The following is a 20,012-nucleotide window of genomic DNA, read 5'->3' as shown; positions in this document are numbered from 1 at the left end:
GTATGTAAAAAAATAAAACGTTGTTATATGTTTTTTAGAGGGCTTTATAGTTGAAATAGGTGTGTCCCATTGCGTGCATTTCTCTCTTTAGAACTAATTTTCTCTCTTTAGAGCGCACAGCAAAGGGGAAGAAATATATGTTCATGTTTCACATAAGGATTGTGGATGACGGGCAAAATTCCCAAAAAATGCAGTGTTCCTTTAACAGACCCAACAAGAGCTTTACATAACTCCAACTCTGAAGGTTTGCAAATGTCTTGCTTCTTATAGTTCAATACTCCCCGTGTAATATTTACTAGTCACACTGTAATTTTAATTGTAAAATTCCAAAATGTTTTTAACATTTATGAAAGACTTTAAAAAAACCTACATATACTGTACATTAACTTTTAAATCTGCCAACAAGAAAATAAGGTTGAAATGGAATCATTATGTGGAAAAATAATTTGTGTTTGAAATATATATACCTGCATATATTTGTAATTCCCATAGACTGCAGTGATACTAAGTGGCATGCCATTGATCACTTTGCATTGTTTCACTTTGCTCTGCTGCAAATGCCGACAACCAGACAGCAAAATGATTTTACCTATTTACTGCATGGGGCCCCTGTCAGTCAGGGGCCCTTGGAATTATCCTAGCAGCGCCACTGGCTTCGCACCTTCTTTGTTGCCATTCAGAACTGATGCAGTGCAGTGGTCACACCACAAATAAATAAAATCTCCTGCAAAATCAAGGGAACTCCATACCTCAGCTGCAGGTTGCAGGCTTTTAACCATGATAAAGTGGATGCAGTGACATCAATAATAATATAAAAATAATACGCACTGAGGGCCCAGCAGGCGCTGAACAAATCTGTCCTTCCAGATGTGGTTTAAAACATGACTGTGCTGCTGTAATCCTCTCAATAGGTTACACGCACATCACCCCACTTTGGGCTTTGGAGAAAGAGACAAAGGCACAGTCCTCCATAGTTGAGTTACTCACCACACTAATAAGAAAGCATTACATAATTTATTTCTTATTTCTGTGACTATTCATCTTCCATACAGCCTGGAGACTAGTGTTCACCTATCACAAGAGGAGGAGGTGCCGTGTGTGACCCGATTACATTGCTTCTTGCTGCCTCCACCACCTCGTCCTCCCTCTCCCAGTGTGGATCAAGCAACAATGTCGGACTGCAGGAGGCAGTGGAACCGTGAGGATGAGCTCCCGGTCTACCTGGCTGGACCCATCACCACCGGGCCGAACCAGCGCAAAAGCTTCGGCATGTTTAGCTCCGTGGAGGGAGCATTTGAGAGCAAGACCATCGACTTCGACAACTATGCAGTCGGGAGGAAAGGGAGCCGCACCCCGAGGAGCGGGAGCCGGGAGAGACTACTGGATGTGTGCGACTCCACCGGCAAGGCTATCGGTGGACCGACAGACGTGTCACTGACCACTTCACCAGCGGAGGTAGAGCGTCCTGGGGTTGAGACCGGCTATTCTTCGGGAAGCGATACCACACATGGAAAGGTGATTTCTGCAAATTACAACACACAATCCAATTCACACATATGCTATATAGTTCAATATGCTTTATGGGTGACTGCACAAACTCGTTTTGGGGTTTCAATGATGCCTTCTCCGTGGCATGGAATGATTTACATCACTGCAATACCCATGAAGCTATTCCTCATCTATGCAACACCCAGTCTAACCATAACCCCACATTCAAGTATCTGTGCTATTTCAATAGTCTTTTATTCGTTTTAAGACACATATGAATTTTGCCTTGGGCTTGTTTTTGTCTTTAAAGTTACCGAAAATGCACAATGACGTTGGTCCATTGTGGTGCTGAAATGGACAGCGACCATGCATGTAAAGCTACTATTATTGCCATGGAGTGTTTGTGTGTGTGCGTGCGCGCGGGGGAGCGTGCCGAATACTGTGACGATAGTGTGTAACTAGTGTATTTATTGTCATTGTGTTATGGCACTCCAGTGCACGCCACCTTGTTTTCTGCAGACGTGCACACTTCCCCTCCTGTGTGCGCACGCACTAATCGTCAGCTGCTTGCGTTTCACCGAGCGCGCTCACGCCGACGAGACCATATTGCGTGTGTATGTTCGGGGGGCGACAACAAAGGGGTGCAGACGGAGTAACCGTAAACCGGGATGTGAACAGGCCTATGCCCCGCAGGGAAAGGACCATGTCTGGGACCAGTTGCCAGGAGAATAACCTCCCCCATGCGACGGTAAGAGTGGGAGCTTCTGGAGCCATGGAGCAATCCCTGCTGCCAATGCCGGAAGAGGCGATTAAATTCTTAGCGAGGAGGCAATACTGTACTGTAGCAGCAGGCTTCATAATGTAGTCCCTCTTCTTATATTAGCCTTACCGTGCACAGTTGTGACAGAGGTCAGTTGTTATCAGAGGTCTGACCAGGACTCTAATTATCACTTCCAGCTCTAACAGATGCAATTCTTTTGTCACCCAATGGATTAGTATAATACCAGTAGCTCAGATGCACAATTCATGGCAAACCCCTTAACTACAGCATATTAAGTGGGCTAAATATAGACTGTATTAGTCTATAGTCATGTTTGCCAGCTCTTCTACTCCTGAACCACTACACACAAAAGAGTGAACATTTGTGAAAACATGCATCCGTACTGTGCTGCCCGTGCTATTATTTTTCTGCCAAATGCACCACATGGCGCCACTGCTATTAAACCCTCAAGTTTGACCCCATAAATTGGATTGAATAGAAATGTCTAACACAGCTCAATGCATACTACAAAACGCTCACTGTAACTTTAGTGTGTTTAGCCGAATCACCACCAAATTTTGTCCACACCTTAATGGCACTGACAAACACATGTCTGTAAAATTTGAGCAAGGTTGATTGAAAAATATTGCCACCATCCAGCAAAATATACTTTCAGGGGCACAGGACTTAGCAACTAAATGACCACAAGTCATTGACCGTTTGTCTAATGAGTGTAAAACTGAGGATATCTGTATTACTTTATACATGTATGCTAGCATGTCTTGCACAGCATTCTGAGCACACAAGAAGGCGCAAGAAATACGGTTTACAGTCGTGAAAAAAATTTTGAAATAAAAAGATCCTCAAATCTCCATATCCACAAAACTCTTGGCCCATAAGCATACATCAAGCATGAGATAAAGGAATAGGGCTGTTCTTCTGTGTCACACCATTTTGGATATTTGATGCCATTCAACCAGAGAGCCACATGACTAATGAGTAAAATCCGCTGCATAAATATTAGCTGTAATGTCATGTATTACATAGGTGTGTAGAATGACATATCCATTCTTCATTCATGCAGAGTGAGCGACTGCTTATTAAAGGAGGACGGGTGGTTAACGATGATCAGTCTCTTTACGTGGACGTGTACATTGAAGATGGGCTCATCAAGTACGTACAGTACATAATGTAATGTTATGACAGATAACTTCACTGTGTTTGCGTCTGTATTCTTTTACAATTAACATTATATAATGTGTAGGCAGGTTGGGGAGAATCTGGTTGTTCCAGGTGGCGTCAAGGTGATCGAGGCCAATGGGCGCTTGGTGATACCTGGGGGAATTGACGTCAACACTTGCTTGATGAAGTCCTATCTGGGCGTATACCCTGTTGATGACTTCCTCCAAGGCACCAAGGCGGCGCTTGCTGGAGGCACAACCATGATCAGTGAGTCTACAGAAGACACTACTGATATTAACATTATGCACCCTCTTGACCTCTGACCCGACCCACTGTAGTTGACCATGTGACCCCCCAGCCTGGGGACAGCCTGTTGGAGGCGTTCGAGGTCTGGCAGGATGCTGCAGACAAGAAGGCGTGCTGCGACTACTCCCTCCATGTGGACATCCCCCAGTGGAATGAAACAGTCAAAGATGAGTTAGAGCAGCTGGTGCAAGAGAAAGGTGCATCCATTTTTACATTTTTATTTCAAAGTCCTGGTTTCTGTGCTAATTCTTGTGCCCAATGTCATTTTTAGCCATACTTTGGACCCGCTAAAACATCAGGGAAAGATTGAGAAACAATTTGGCCCAGTGTTGAATCCTCTTAAAGCAAAAGCACAGAGGACATGCATTGTCCTCATTATACTGTGATCAGGCTTGGCACAATACACATTTTACTTATATGGTCCAAGTAAATATCGCTTTTCTTCCGGGGGCAGCAACAAAACAGCTGCTCATGTGACTCATGTCCTCCAAACAATTACAAGCATCCTGAGTCTGAGAACAACCTTCATATCCTAAAAAAGACTGACTTTTAGGCCTTTCTCACTTCTAACTGAAGTCCATTATGTCCATTTGTGTCAGGTATCAACTCCTTCCAGGTGTACATGGCCTATAAGGACTTATACCAGATGACAGATTCTCAGGTAGCTCTCGTAAGAACAGCATGTAGTAATTTTGAGTAAAATGTGTCATTCTCATCTGTCATCAACATGTTACTTTGGTCACTTTTACAGCTATACGAGGCTTTCTCATTTTTGAAAGAGATTGGCGCTGTGGTGTTAGTACATGCTGAAAATGGAGATCTGATTGCTCAGGTAAGAGTGATTTAACTCATCCACTTCCCTTGCATACGGTGGCTACTTTCCCGTAATTGTAATATCACACGATGTGTCAATACTACTACCAAATGTCCTTTCAGAAGTATTGTAATTATGGAACATAAGACAGTATTTATATAAAAAGGTTGGGTTCTAGAGGTTTATTAGGTCTTTTGATTTTGTCTTTAAAAATAGTTTTCCAATAAAAATGGGTCTTATATTCGAGTCAATATGGTACATACAGATTATTTTCCTTTTCTCTAATAAAACTCCCAGAGAAAAGTTAAATTCTGATGCTGAAGATGGAACATATAAGGCTACCAATGTAGGAGCCTCATACTAAGTAAGTTGTTTTTAGGCGTGTAGCATGCAATGACATGGGATGGTAGATTACAAATGGCATTTCCCAATATAGCAAATACTGTAAACTTGTCAGACTCAACACTTCTGTCAAATATCTTTCAGTTACTTTTTTAAATCTTTCTTTTAGGAACAGAGCAAAATCCTTGGGATGGGCATTACTGGACCTGAAGGCCATCCTCTGAGTCGTCCTGAAGAGGTAATAATCATCCATGCATCCATCCCACCAAACACCTACAGGCCCATTAATCTGTCTACCCATCTAATCCCCACCTTGCCTGGCACCCGTGCTATATCACTGCACCCATCCATCCAGCCATCCAAGTTCTGACATGTCCTACCTTCCTGCAGGTGGAGGCTGAGGCTGTATTCCGTGCGATCACGCTTGGTAACCGTGTCAACTGTCCTGTCTACATTACCAAGGTGATGAGCAAGAGTGCAGCGGACACTATCACCCAGGCCCGCAGAAAAGGTCTCGCTCATTCATGCAGCTCCAATATAGCTTATTCTCCACAGCAGCAAAGGAAATTAACACCCCTGTTTGTATTCCAGAAAGTTGACTGTGTTCCTTTTTATGTAAATCTCCAGGCGCTGTAGTTTTTGGAGAGCCAATTACAGCCAGCCTGGCCACTGATGGTTCCCATTACTGGAGCAAGAACTGGGCCAAAGCTGCTGCTTATGTCACCTCTCCACCTCTGAGTCCTGACCCTACGACCTCAGACCACCTCCACACACTTCTGTCCTGGTAAGACTTTTAAACATGTTTACCAATGTATGTGACATTCCATGTACCGAGAGCCAGCTTCTGCAGCCGAGGACCAGACCGCCGAGGTCCCTGCCTACAGCTGCCACCCAACTCACTCTACACCCGAACCCTCCTATGAGCGTCCAAAATGAGTTTTCTCCGTAGGGTGGCTGGACTCTCCATTAGAGATAAAGTGAGAAGCACTGTCATCCGAGAGAAACGTACAGTATTACCGTTACTCCACTGCATTGACAGGAGCCAGATGAGGTGGAGGGAGAGGGCAGAGCAGAGAGAGCACTTCCAACACATTTTCTCTGACTTATTTGTCATTTGTGCATGTTTTTGCTGTCATTTTAACACTGGTCCGTGTCTTTGAGAGTTCACTTGCAAATAGGCTGAGAGGCGTCTCTCCAACTGTCTCGATCCACTTTTCAGATGATCGTGTTCACACTGGACCAAACGAACTGCGCTAGCAGAGCAAATGCATCAGTTTGTTTTAACTGAACCAAACATGACAAGTGTGAACACACCCTGAGAGTTATTTATAACAAGAAGGTGTGCATAATGTGATATGTAAATCAAACGCATGACACCAACGGACATACATGCAAGGTTTTCATTCTTATTATGTCTTTGGTATCCTAGTCACAGCAGCTGCTCATACATGTATACTACACAATGTCAAACTTGATTTAACATGAGGCATATGCTTAAAAAGTGAACCAACTATGCTACATGATGATCTTCTATTCTGTAATCGTTATCACACTCTCTGGACTCAATGCGCAGGACGTCTTTCTATGGATTTTCAGTGCCCCCGTTTCCATAAATAGCACAGGAATTTGACTCTTTCATCATCTGTTGCCTTGGCTCCCAAGTGCCTCTCTCCTCCGTTGGTACTTCATTGTCGGTTTTCAAGGCAGCACCACAGCGCCGCTCTTAACTGACAGGATGCATTTTTAGCATACTTTTCATAAAAGTTCAATGCTGTATCCAAAGCATTACAATAGAATAACCCTTCGTAGCATCAAGTGATTGTTGCAACTAACAAATCATTAGATAAGAATAGAATAAGAATATAAGTAAGAAAATGGATGATGATCACCTGTTGTATTTTTATATTGTACTTTATAGCTGACTTGATCTTTTACTCCGAATGAGGACACCTAGGGGCCAATAAGGGCATGACTGCTTTCGGGTGTATTGGACATGTCCGTTCTTTTCATAAACCATGAGATCAAATTCGAAGTACTTTGGAGGCCTTTATGTGAAGGTGCTGCTACAGTTTTCAAGACCCTTCTGATAATTATCCATCATGCATTGATTGCAGCGGCGATCTGCAGGTGGTGGGCAGCGCTCACTGCGCATACAGCATCTCTCAGAAAGCAATCGGCAAAGAGGACTTCACATTAATCCCAGAGGGCACCAATGGAGTGGAGGAGAGGATGAGTTTTGTTTGGGACAAAGCAGTGGTGAGTGCAAACTGAATGCATGTGTAGCATGAGTGTAGATGTACAATGTGTTCCTCTACATCAGTGGTTCTCAATTATTTTCTGTCATGCCCCCACCCCTGGGGGACAGAAACACTATTGGGAAATTGATCATCTATTTATTTATGTGTGCTGCACAGACTGAACTCAAAACTGAAACCAGTGAAATGCAACAAAATGGAGAGCAGTGAAGCATACAAGCATATTGAAGAGTCAAATTACATGCTGAGTATGACAAATTCATACATGTTGTCAGGTCTGCACTAATATTGAAAGTCCTCCCTGTCTCTCACGCCCACATACTGTATATAAAATACACATCCCATATAAATGCAAATGCACATCCGCAAGATAAAAGAGCCTGATGGAGCTGTATTCACACAATTTCACTCACTGCAGTCAATTTCACGTACAATTTCAATGGATTCATAATCACAGAGCGACTACATTTTCGGAGATGTTAGTTAATGTGGGTGTGTACTAGATCACCCAGAAGGCTTAGCGCTCGAGAGGAAATCGGAAATGTACACGCTGTTGAAGCTCCGGGCGAGTATTGGTAATGTGCTAATAAAGCATTAAAGAGTTCATAGATAGTACTGTACAGTGCTGTTCCTGATTTGTTAAACAAGCAACAAACATAACATTAATTGACTATTGCAATGAGTGTGTATTTGTACTGCTTCCACACAAAAGATGCATCTTATCGTCAATGCAATACTTTGCAACGCTTTCTGTCTTTGTTTCATGACTGTGGAGGTGTTGCCTTTCTTTTTTATTTGCTCTTTTGCCTCCTCGTAAGCCTCTATGAGGTTTTCCACTTCCGTCAGGGGAAGTATGGCGCTCCCGTTGCCATGGTGAATCGGTGACTCACCGTGGGTGATAGCGGGGTCTATTTAAGGACGCCATGTACGTGCACTTATTGATTTCTGGCGACATTCCAAACCCTCTTGGCGACATCTTTTCTCCAAAGTAACTAGCGACAAATCTAGTGACTTTTTCTGTTGTCATTGGAGAGTTTTTTGGTATTTGGGGACTTAAAACTGAAAGCAAGTATTGTTCTGCAGTTTGTGTTTTCACTGAGCAAGAGCGGGTGCTGCTGAGAGGTCCGCTCCACCCCAAAGCAGTCCCAAGCGTCCAGTGCACTGTCAGCTCCAGCAGCCCGCTGAGAGCATAGTGGAGCTCCACGCATCCATGAATCTCGCCCGGTTTTACAGAGCGAGATCTAAAACCAAAATGTTTCTTAATCTTCATTAAATTACTACTCATTACACTCAAGCCTCATTCGGACTCGGTCACTTACCTGCCAGTGTGTCAGAACGTGTGATAGGAGAATGTTGTGTGATAAATGAAACAAGTAGTCCTAACTGCAAGATAAAGGGTGACGGCTGGAGCCGAGTCCGGATGTAATTATCGTGCTGTCTAGACGTTGACAGGCGCTGGCCGAGATAAAATATTAAAAATACTTTATTTTGATGAAGTGATGGCCAATTTTAAATTAACAAAAAAATAATTAAGTTCATTTGTAGTGCTAAATGTAATTAAGGTGTTTTTATTATTTTTTAAACTGCGATTGTTATAAAAATTGTTATACAGCCCTATTTTTTCATATTAAAGTAGTTAACTTCTTTTTGCACTTTTGAATGAGGCCCATCTATGATCTGAAATACAAAACTATGAGTGTTTTAATATTTTAATACTACAGTGGTTATCTTATTTTTGCACACAACTGCAGTTTTGAATGTTTAAATGTTACTAAAGGGACCAGTACAGTAATTGTGACAGTTTGACCCTGGCACAGATTATTTTTCTATTTTCGTGATTTCTTATGGGGAAAATAGATAGTGTTTGACATGAGAAATTCCACTGTATCTGAAGATGGTTTGCTACATTTTACATCCACCTGTCACCTCCTCACAGGCCATAGGAAAAATGGATGAGAACCAGTTTGTGGCAGTCACGTCTACCAACGCTGCCAAAATCTTCAATCTGTACCCACGTAAAGGTCGGATAGCGGCGGGCTCTGATGCGGACGTCGTCATCTGGGACCCTGACAGCACCAAAACCATCACCTCCAAACTCCAGCAGTCGGTAAGGACAACCTGAGGCAAAAATGAAGATGAATTAATATTAGTAAAAGTAGAAGCAGAGGAGAGGAGGATTAAAAACCAAATAAAAGATCACAGAGGCCCATCCATCCATCTTCTATGCCGCTTATCCTCACTCGGGTCGCGGGTATGCCGGAGCCTATACCAGCTGACTTCGGGCGAGAGGCGGGGTACACCTTGGACTGGTCGCCAGCCAATCGCAGGGCACATATAGACAAACAACCATTCACACTCACTTTTATACCTATGGACAATTTAGCATCGCCAATTACGGTAACCTAACGTGTGTTTTTGGAATGTGGGAGGAAACCGGAGTACCCGGAAAAAACCCACACACGCACGGGGTGAACATACAAACTCCACACTGTCACGTCTTGTTCTTGGCATAGTGGCGATGACCCCAGTATGCAGAGAGCAGGCACTCGTTGCAGGAAAACTTATCTTTAATGATGGCTGCAGCGCAGCGGCAGGAACTTGATAAAGGACGCTTTGCAGTAGCGTGTCAGGCTTACACAGACACCGACACAAAGGAACGAACGAACCAAGGAACGAAATGAACGAAATGCAACAACACAGAAGGATCCACGCACCTGAACTAAATAGGAACTCAAATTAGCAACAGGTGCAAGACATAAAGAAGAAAGCAAAGCAGGCGGACACAAACCAGGCAAAACAGGAAGTACTACCAAAATAAGAGCATAGAACAGGAACTAAGGCATAAAAGTGTAAACACACTAAACTGTCACGCAGGCTAACACATCGATCGTGACAGTACCCCCTCCTCAAGGACGGATCCTAGACGTCCGAAAAGTCCAAAGTCACAACAAAAGAAAAAAGGAGGGATGGGTGGTGGGAGGACCGGTGGTGGGTCAGCGGCACGACCCCTCCGGCGGACGGCCAGGATGGTGAGCCTGGCAGAGGAGTTGGGACCCATCCGGTGGTCGGCTGGAACGGCAGGTCCGGCGGAGTGAGTGGCGGAACCTCTCCGGAGGACGGCCAGGATGGTGAGCCTGGCAAAGGAGCTGGCAGGAGAGCTGAGCAGTGGCAGGGACTTCAGCAGAGGACACCTGGCACGTGGGAGATGCCAGAATAGGAACGAGAGTTGGGGCACGGTGGCGTGTTGGAGACACCAGGACAGGAACTCCAGGCGAAGCCGGCTGACGTGTGGGAAACGCCAGGACAGGAACTGAAGGCGGAACATATGCAGGAGTCTCGTCCTCTGGAACTGAAGGAGGAATCGGCGAAGCGGGCTGCTGTTCTTGGCTTGCTGCCACGAGCCCTGCAGCTTGACTTCCAGGTAGAGGACTAAGCAGTGTGTCTTGGCTTGCGGACGGAGGAGCAGCTAGCTGTGCGTCCTGGCTTGCGGACGGAGGAGCAGCTAGCTGTGCGTCCTGGCTTGCGGACGGAGGAGCAGCTAGCTGTGCGTCCTGGCTTGCGGACGGAGGAGCAGCTAGCTGTGCGTCCTGGCTTGCGGACGGAGGAGCAGCTAGCTGTGCGTCCTGGCTTGCGGACGGAGGAGCAGCTAGCTGTGCGTCCTGGCTTGCGGACGGAGGAGCAGCTAGCTGTGCGTCCTGGCTTGCGGACGGAGGAGCAGCTAGCTGTGCGTCCTGGCTTGCGGACGGAGGAGCAGCTAGCTGTGCGTCTTGGCTTGCAGACGGAGGAGCAGCTAGCTGTGCGTCCTGGCTTGCAGACGGAGGAGCAGCTAGCTGTGCGTCCTGGCTTGCAGACGGAGGAGCAGTTAGCTGTGCGTCCTGGCTTGCAGACGGAGGAGCAGCTAGCTGTGCGTCCTGGCTTGCAGACGGAGGAGCAGCTAGCTGTGCGTCCTGGCTTGCAGACGGAGGAGCAGCTAGCTGTGCGTCCTGGCTTGCAGACGGAGGAGCAGCTAGCTGTGCGTCCTGGCTTGCAGACGGAGGAGCAGCTAGCTGTGCGTCCTGGCTTGCAGACGGAGGAGCAGCTAGCTGTGCGTCCTGGCTTGCAGACGGAGGAGCAGCTAGCTGTGCGTCCTGGCTTGCAGACGGAGGAGCAGCTAGCTGTGCGTCTTGGCTTGCAGACGGAGGAGCAGCTAGCTGTGCGTCTTGGCTTGCAGACGGAGGAGCAGCTAGCTGTGCGTCTTGGCTTGCAGACGGAGGAGCAGCTAGCTGTGCGTCTTGGCTTGCAGACGGAGGAGCAGCTAGCTGTGCGTCTTGGCTTGCAGACGGAGGAGCAGCTAGCTGTGCGTCTTGGCTTGCAGACGGAGGAGCAGCTAGCTGTGCGTCTTGGCTTGCAGACGGAGGAGCAGCTAGCTGTGCGTCTTGGCTTGCAGACGGAGGAGCAGCTAGCTGTGCGTCTTGGCTTGCAGACGGAGGAGCAGCTAGCTGTGCGTCTTGGCTTGCCGACGGAGGAGCAGCTAGCTGTGCGTCTTGGCTTGCCGACGGAGGAGCAGCTAGCTGTGCGTCTTGGCTTGCCGACGGAGGAGCAGCTAGCTGTGCGTCTTGGCTTGCCGACGGAGGAGCAGCTAGCTGTGCGTCCTGGCTTGCCGACGGAGGAGCAGCTAGCTGTGCGTCCTGGCTTGCCGACGGAGGAGCAGCTAGCTGTGCGTCCTGGCTTGCCGACGGAGGAGCAGCTAGCTGTGCGTCCTGGCTTGCCGACGGAGGAGCAGCTAGCTGTGCGTCCTGGCTTGCCGACGGAGGAGCAGCTAGCTGTGCGTCTTGGCTTGCCGACGGAGGAGCAGCTAGCTGTGCGTCTTGGCTTGCCGACGGAGGAGCAGCTAGCTGTGCGTCTTGGCTTGCCGACGGAGGAGCAGCTAGCTGTGCGTCTTGGCTTGCCGACGGAGGAGCAGCTAGCTGTGCGTCTTGGCTTGCCGACGGAGGAGCAGCTAGCTGTGCGTCTTGGCTTGCCGACGGAGGAGCAGCTAGCTGTGCGTCTTGGCTTGCCGACGGAGGAGCAGCTAGCTGTGCGTCTTGGCTTGCCGACGGAGGAGCAGCTAGCTGTGCGTCTTGGCTTGCCGACGGAGGAGCAGCTGCTAGTACTAGCCCCCCCTTCCGAAGGCGGATCCCAGACGCCGTTCACTGCCATCGGCGGAACCAGGGAAGGGAGGAGGGGGGCTTGGAGGTGGGTCAGGAGTTCCACCTGCTCTGACCTCCCGAACGGAACTGCAGGTGGCCTCAGGCGGGGTCTTGGAATGGGCTTGAAATGCCGCGGGGTGGGCACGGGGGGGTTATGAGGTTTGAGGCAGCCAGGTGTGGCTTCTGGGGGAGTCTGTGACCTCAAGCAACTCGGCACGGACACCGGGAGGGACTGAAGCTTGAAGCTGTGTGGTGTGGGCTCCAGCGGCGTCTGTGACTTCACACCGCGTGGAGTGGGCACAGGGTGAGTCTGACACTTCTTGAGCCGAGGTGCGGGGGTGGGAGGAGAACTGACCTCTTGACGTTGCCTGGGAAGCAACTTGGAAACAACGGAGGGCAGTTGGAGCTCGGAGCTTCGGGACGCGGGAATCTGAGGGAGACTGACCTCCTCTTGGCGTTGCGTGGGAAGCGGAGAAACGGAGGAGGGGGGCAGCCAGAGCTCGTCGTGCTGACGCTGAGCGGGAACCGTAATGGGCTGAGCAATCAGCCGGCACTCAGAAACACTGCAAGGAGGGAATTGCACCTCTGCTTGGCGTGGTGAGGAGGAGTTGCGTGGCTTCACCCTTTTACGCCGTGAACCTCTCGCTGGAGCCGGTCCACACATGCCTTGGCGTCGCGGATGGTCAGACGTGCCTTTGGCGGGTCCCGGGTACACCCACGCCATAGGAATAAGCGTGCCGTCCGGCCCCCACACCATGTCCTCCAGCTCCTCTGGAGAGAACATTGTGCACTCCTCTTCCATAGCCTTTAGGATCTGCCAGGTCCAGAAATCGCTCTCTGCGAGGTCATCTTCTTCTGGTTGTTGCATTCTGTCACGTCTTGTTCTTGGCATAGTGGCGATGACCCCAGTATGCAGAGAGCAGGCACTCGTTGCAGGAAAACTTATCTTTAATGATGGCTGCAGCGCAGCGGCAGGAACTTGATAAAGGACGCTTTGCAGTAGCGTGTCAGGCTTACACAGACACCGACACAAAGGAACGAACGAACCAAGGAACGAAATGAACGAAATGCAACAACACAGAAGGATCCACGCACCTGAACTAAATAGGAACTCAAATTAGCAACAGGTGCAAGACATAAAGAAGAAAGCAAAGCAGGCGGACACAAACCAGGCAAAACAGGAAGTACTACCAAAATAAGAGCATAGAACAGGAACTAAGGCATAAAAGTGTAAACACACTAAACTGTCACGCAGGCTAACACATCGATCGTGACACACACAGAGATGGACGGAGATTCGAAGCCAGATCTTCCCGATCTCTTGACTCTGTGGATCACAGAGGCCATCCTGCATATTTCAATTACATGATTTAGACTACAGTACATGCAGGGTTGATAGCAGGAAACACAACACATAACATTTTGCATTGAAGCTACAAAGATACATTTTCTGCATTTATACCTTTATATGTATTTCAACTAAATATTAGCTCAAGCGAAATGTCTCAAGTTTCAGACAGTATTTGATATATTTTGTCTGCAGCTCGTCGATCAGAGGCCCTAATCCAGACTGCTGTCGGCTTTAGGTTCTAATCCCCCCGCACACACCCCATTACCCACCCTGCACTGCATCCTCATTACCCCTCCCCCCTGCTTTTATACTCTCCCACTTTCGATACGCCCCAAGCCTCTCCATCTTCTGAAATGCTGCATTTTTGCTGCGTGCATTATTCTCTCTGATATAATGCTTGCAGAAATAAACCCTACCCCCCTCTTTGTTTCATTTTTTGGCCTCATATATAATTTATGTTGTATGAATGAGAGCTATTGTTGGTTGCAGACCAAGTCTGGAATATCTTTCTGTGAGGTCAAAGTGAGTTTACTGTGTAGACGCAAAAACAATGGTGCTGTCATTTGAAGATTGTACTAGTAGTCATAGCCACTAGAGGGCATAATTTCATCTAGTAAATGCTGGACATGATGCGCCGTATGAACGAATCAGGTAATTTCCTCATGCACTGTTTAATATTCACACACAATTCTGTTTTATTCAATTCCCAGGCTTCAGAATACAACATCTTTGAGGGCCTTGAGTGTCGAGGGGCTCCAACACTTGTGTTGAGTCAAGGTCGGGTGGTGTATGAGGAAGGGAAGCTGCAAGTTCAGCAGGGCTCTGGTCGATTCATCCCTCGCAAGCCTTACCCGGACTTTGCTTACCAGCGTTTAAAGTTCAGGAACCAGGTACGGTCCAGCAAAGGTGCCTCTTAATGTGTTTTTTAAATCCGTAATGGGACACATATTTGCTTTGTCTATGTTTCTAAACAGATGGCGGACAAAAGGGTCACACGTGGGATGTATGATGGCCCTGTGTATGATGTCATTCCAACCCCAAAATACATCACACCTTCACCTTCAGCCAAAACGTCTCCCACCTCGAACCAACCTCTCCCAATACGCAACCTTCACCAGTCCAACTTCAGCCTATCAGGTTACACGATTATATGTATATCTTTATTTCATATACTGTATACAGTGCTGTGAAAAAGTTTTTGCCCCCTTCCTGATTTCTTATTTTTTGCATGTTTGGAACATTTAAATGTTCAGCAAATCACTTTTTCAAATGTAGGTTTGATTTAAAAACTGCATTTTGTGTTCAGTTGTCTTGTCATTGACTAATATTCAAATCTGTTTGATGATCTGAAACATTTAAGTGTGACAAACATGCAAAAAGAAATCAGGAAGGGGGCAAAGACTTTTTCACACCATTATATATATAAATATATATATATATATAAATATATAAATATATATATATATATATATATATATATATATATATATATATATATATATATATATTTTTTTTAAATTTTATTTTATTCTGTTTGATTGAGTAACTTTGGATAGACTTCCAGTAGAACTCCAGCCAATAAGCAATAATTCATATTTTAAAATTGAAATGACAATCATTAACATTTTGAATGAAGAGTAACACAATGCAATGAAATACTGTATATTTATGGTCATGTATATAATTTCATTTCAAAATAATAGTAAAAGGCTTATTATATTAGTATTTATTTCATCAAAACATGTTTAAACATCAAACACAAATCCAGCTAATTTGTAAATTTTAAATACAGTCATCCCCCACCTCATGGTTTTTCAGAAATTAATTAATTAATAAATGATTGCTGTTTCAATGTAGAATATGGTCTATTATTAGTCAAAACATATTGAAGTACAAGTGATATGTAGTATTCTGGTTACTAGGCGGCAATAATGACACAAAACATTGATACATTACCTTACATTACATTACCTTAACTAAACTCACACTGTATGAAGTCATGTAGTCAGCCATGTCTGACATAACAGAGTAAAAAAAAATTATCCTCACATTCCGTGTGGAAGTGGTAGGTTTTTGGCTTCTTAAGTTTAGAAGAAATAAATCTGGGGCTAACTGCTTAGTTACAGGCGTGTTATTTCATGTCTCCAGGGCTCTAATAATGTTTAAAAACTGTATTTAGAAAGTCTTAAACAGGCCCTAACTATGAAAGTATTCCATTTATTAACAGTGAATCCTATATTGAAAAAAAATCATTTATCACGATCCGGTCTGGAACCAACTAACCGCTATAAGCGACGGACGACTGTACTACTACTATTGCTACTATTGCTACTATTGCTAATAGTAATAACAATAATAATAACGACGATCATCTTCTAAAAGTCACAAGTAAAGTGGTCTCTTATTGTACTTCCTGTCTGGCGTAAATGTAAAATGAGTGCCCCATAAAGGGTTGAAGGAAAACAAATAAGCAGATGTATTAAACGGAAAAAGGTTCATAAAATCCAATAACAACGTATTTTATTCTGTCTTCATTCCCACAGGGGCTCAGATTGACGACAACATACCTCGCAGGTCCGGCCATCGTATTGTAGCACCCCCTGGTGGTCGCTCCAACATCACCAGCCTTGGTTGAACAGCATGCACCACTGTGTATTTATGACCGAGAGCATGTTTCCTTTGGTGCAACAATGACACACACCATTACGGTACTGCCTTGTGAGTACACACTCCCTAAGAAGATGCACATATTTTATCAGTGTGATTTACAATCAATAAAACTAATAATTCACTCCCATTCGAGATGATGAGCCCTCGAACCCTTTCGTACATAGAAGCACAATTTCCTGAGTTCTTCGCCATGGCCATCTACCATCTTTACTTGTGCATTTGGTTCAGTGTAACTCATGTGGATCATATTGCACAGACATACGGTAACTTTTAGCTGTTACACGACTTGTACACGACTACTGTTGTTACATTCCACTTCTATTTGCAAGCATCAAGCACCATGATAATATCACTTATTTTTTAAAAACATGACCAATGCGACTTCAAAATAAGACACTTTCTACACCCTAACGCGAAATGCAAGCACAAGCAGATGAGCCACTGCAATAATTAGCGCCATTTCAATTGTTGCATTATGGAATCACGCCATAAAGACTTAATGTGTGTGTTATAGTTGTCCACCGACCACTCATGTCTACATGTATACTGACAATCTCTTCAGGCGCTTTTGTGGAACAAATTCCTTGTTTTTTATTGTGGTTGTTGTTGGTGTGTATGGTATATTTTGCATTTTTATGCCGCTTACGTTACTGTTGTCTGAGCCACTAATGATCAATAAAGACTGACGAAAAACATGAGTGCTGATTGTTTTGTATGAGGCAAATATACTAGAAACATCTCTCAGTGTGATACACAACGACAATAATAAACACATTGTTAAAGCAATCCCTTTCTGAAAGAGGCTATCAAAAACATTTACTACCTTTACTTCTGCTCATCCATTACTGTTGTTATCAGCTTGTAATGATCCACTTCAGTGGCTACAACACGGTCTGTATCTGAACCCATCTGTTGTCCCAGAGGGATGTTGTGTTATTATTGCACACCTCCACATAATTGTCACGCCTTATGTAGCAGACGTTCACTTATTTTTTAAGTCTCCGGTGACGACTTTGAAAGTCTGTCCTGTATAATTTACGAGAGTTGTACTGTATAGCTTTTGTGAAACCATAATGCTCTCGGCCATGAAATAACAATGCATTATCGGTCTGTTGAGAACAGGTAGTAAGCATCTGCTTTTACAATTATGATATCACTCATGAAGAAACTCTTATTAATGACAAAAACTATACCGAATATTCTGCCTTTGCAAAGAAATAAGTTTGATCAAATCTAGAATTGCTACAGTTTCTGCTTGGACATCGCAGCAGCTGTTGAACCCCTGCTGGGAGTGCAGGTAAGATTGCAAGGTTTATAGTACCCACTTAACGTGCGGTTCCGATCGTGCCTCGCGCACTTCTGTATAACGCCTATTACCATTCACAGAGGCGATACCATTGTTCATAGTTAATGTCATAGTCTGACAAACCTCTGGCTGTCCTCTTCCCGCGAGAACGATTTTCTCTCAACGAGAAATATCGTCACGTTTTAATACCGAGACACGACAACTTTCTATTGATCCAGACAGCATCATCTCCACACAGACGTGTTTGCGACACTGCCATCTGCTCTGGAACTCAACCAAAGTGATGTAATGTCGATTTTGTGAGTCAAACAAATTGCAAATGGTCCTTTAAGGTCATAAAATGATATAGGTAAACTTTATTTTGTGTGTGTGGGCGGGTGTTGCAATTGTATGGAAATACGCCACAACAATGCAGATATTTCCCATTCCTTGAGAGCATCAGGCAGCTGTTTGGGAAAGAAAACGGTGCTTGGGCAAATTACTGAGCCAGCTGTGCCGTCAGTGATGAAAAGTCTCTGGGGTCATTTCTGTGCATATCTTAAAACGCATCAAGCTGGTGTGCAAAATGCCTTCGTTCTCTCTCAAATGCATTATCACTGCATAGCAGGCCCGTGCACAGACATTATGGGAGACAGGTGCTTAAGCCAGAAAAAGGGCACCCATTTAGGAAAAATATATGCATTATTATAATATACATATGTGTGTGTGCGTGCATGCGTGCGTGTGTGTATACGTATATATCAGTCTTGTGCATAATAATTAAGAGTGACCTACAGAATCTCTATAAAACTGACAACACAGTACACACATTATTTTTTTAATACACCACAATATACCTTATACCATCATTTGATCATTTGGTACCGTGTCGCACAGAAAGAAAAAATAATTTCCATGATTTCAGTTTTTTAATGTTTTATTTTGAAAAGTGGCCGGATTCTCTCTGTTACATCCGTCTCACTTGACGCTTGTCCATTGTGCGTGTGCTAACTTTATCTCATGCCGCACAGACAGACTACTACTGTTTTTTTACCATTTTTCTTTCACCTCATATTTGGTGTCAAATGCTGATACTATGTGCACATTTGTCTGAAGTTAATTCATGCTAGCACACTGCCTTTTATCACACACGTCAAACAGTGATGTACAAGTAATAATCTCTCTGGAAAAACTTGTCTGGAACTTGAACTGGTGGATGGTGGGTCGGCATTCATTTTGTGCTTTTAATTTGATGTTATTCATGTCTTAGTTCTACACAATATATAATAGATAAGATACATTAGATCGCTAATAGTACTAAACCTTCAGGTGGTTTGTGTCATGATCTGTGTTGTCGCTCTGCTGCCGCCTGTCTGCCTTTTGTTTTAGTGCATGCTGTCCTGCAGAGGCGGACCTGTCGGCACACACCTGCAGTCAATTACCTCTACACCTTCAGAAGCTGGTTGAAGGCAGCTGTTCAGTGCCAGATTGCTCCTTCATTCCCCACCTGCAACCTGTGCCAACCTGCCTTGTATATTCGTTGTTCGCTAGCTTCCTGATCTCAGAACCTACCTCCTAGTGAGTATTTTTCCCGCAGTGATCCTGCTCGGTGTGCACCAGCTAATGATAACTACCTGCTTGGTTTTCAGCAGCGATTCCTTTCACCTCTTGTGTGTTATTTCCCCGCAGCACTTTTGGCTCGCAGCGCTTTTTGTTGCTCATTTTTCTGTGGCTTTGCCCTGTATTTTTGTTCTTAGACTGTGTGACCATTTTTTTAATTTTTGTGTTGCCTTTTTACTCCACGGACTCTTTTTGTATTAAACCTTTTTTTCATCCCAGCCGTTGTGTTCCTCTCCGCATCTTGGGGTCCAGTAACTTTAACACGCCAGCGCGAGACGGTTTGTTCCCAAAAAGAACTTTGATTTGAAACTTCAATTGTGCAAAAAGAACTGAGTAAAACTCAAACACCTTTTGCAACAAAATAGCACTGTATAATTTGACTCGAACGATTAAACAAAAAAACCCAAAAAGGATAATATGACGTCAATCAGTTCTTATTTCAAACAAACCAAATTTCAGTCTTTAACAGTGTCCAATTACAACAGTTCAGTGTTCACCTTTTTGAATAAAGTTAATCCGGTTGCTGGTAGACGAAGATGAAGATGATGAAAAAGGTCCAGCAGAGATGAAGATGATGATAGGGAACTCAACACTGACCGCAATTCGGAATCCTCACAAAAAAGCAGCTGGGGTGTAGCACGTTCTTTTAGCAAGGAACAGCATGTCTGTGGCACTTCTCTGGCACTGCATCTAATGTTGCTCTCAGGCCTGTGTTGATGTCGATATCTGTTCGAACAAGTACTTGTAGTTGCAGGAAGAAAAAGAAACAAA

The 20,012-nt window shown here is 45.0% G+C and overlaps 1 protein-coding gene across 2 annotated transcripts; it reads left to right on the top strand.

Moving 5' to 3' along the window:
• Window positions 1–983: 983 nt before the first annotated feature.
• crmp1 (collapsin response mediator protein 1) lies at window positions 984–17,034 on the top strand. 2 transcript variants are annotated; one of them, XM_054779631.1, is made up of 14 exons: window positions 984–1,515; window positions 3,333–3,421; window positions 3,513–3,697; window positions 3,769–3,933; window positions 4,336–4,397; window positions 4,488–4,568; window positions 5,062–5,130; window positions 5,283–5,403; window positions 5,520–5,676; window positions 7,007–7,148; window positions 9,084–9,254; window positions 14,377–14,556; window positions 14,641–14,803; window positions 16,210–17,034. In XM_054779631.1, the coding sequence occupies exons 1-14, from the start codon at window positions 1,171–1,173 to the stop codon at window positions 16,299–16,301; spliced, it is 2,022 nt and encodes a 673-aa protein (XP_054635606.1). In that variant the 5' UTR covers window positions 984–1,170; the 3' UTR covers window positions 16,302–17,034. The 2 variants fall into 2 exon arrangements, with proteins under 2 accessions (XP_054635606.1, XP_054635607.1); XM_054779632.1 differs by lacking the exon at window positions 984–1,515 and adding an exon at window positions 2,069–2,236.
• The last annotated feature ends 2,978 nt before the right edge of the window (window positions 17,035–20,012 follow it).

This window comes from Dunckerocampus dactyliophorus, chromosome 6 (genome assembly GCF_027744805.1).
Source record: "Dunckerocampus dactyliophorus isolate RoL2022-P2 chromosome 6, RoL_Ddac_1.1, whole genome shotgun sequence".
Lineage (NCBI taxonomy): Eukaryota > Metazoa > Chordata > Actinopteri > Syngnathiformes > Syngnathidae > Dunckerocampus > Dunckerocampus dactyliophorus.
The sequence above is the reverse complement of the archived record's forward strand: the minus strand, read 5'-3'. Positions and strand labels throughout refer to the sequence as shown.

Bases quoted from the DNA above. Each gene is read 5' to 3' on its own strand.
- crmp1 (XM_054779631.1), top strand. From the start codon at position 1,171: ATGTCGGACTGCAGGAGGCAGTGGAACCGTGAGGATGAGCTCCCGGTC. The intron at 5,131-5,282 runs GTAATAATCATC...ACCTTCCTGCAG, and splicing joins CTCTGAGTCGTCCTGAAGAG to GTGGAGGCTGAGGCTGTATT. The intron at 14,557-14,640 runs GTACGGTCCAGC...GTTTCTAAACAG, and splicing joins GTTTAAAGTTCAGGAACCAG to ATGGCGGACAAAAGGGTCAC.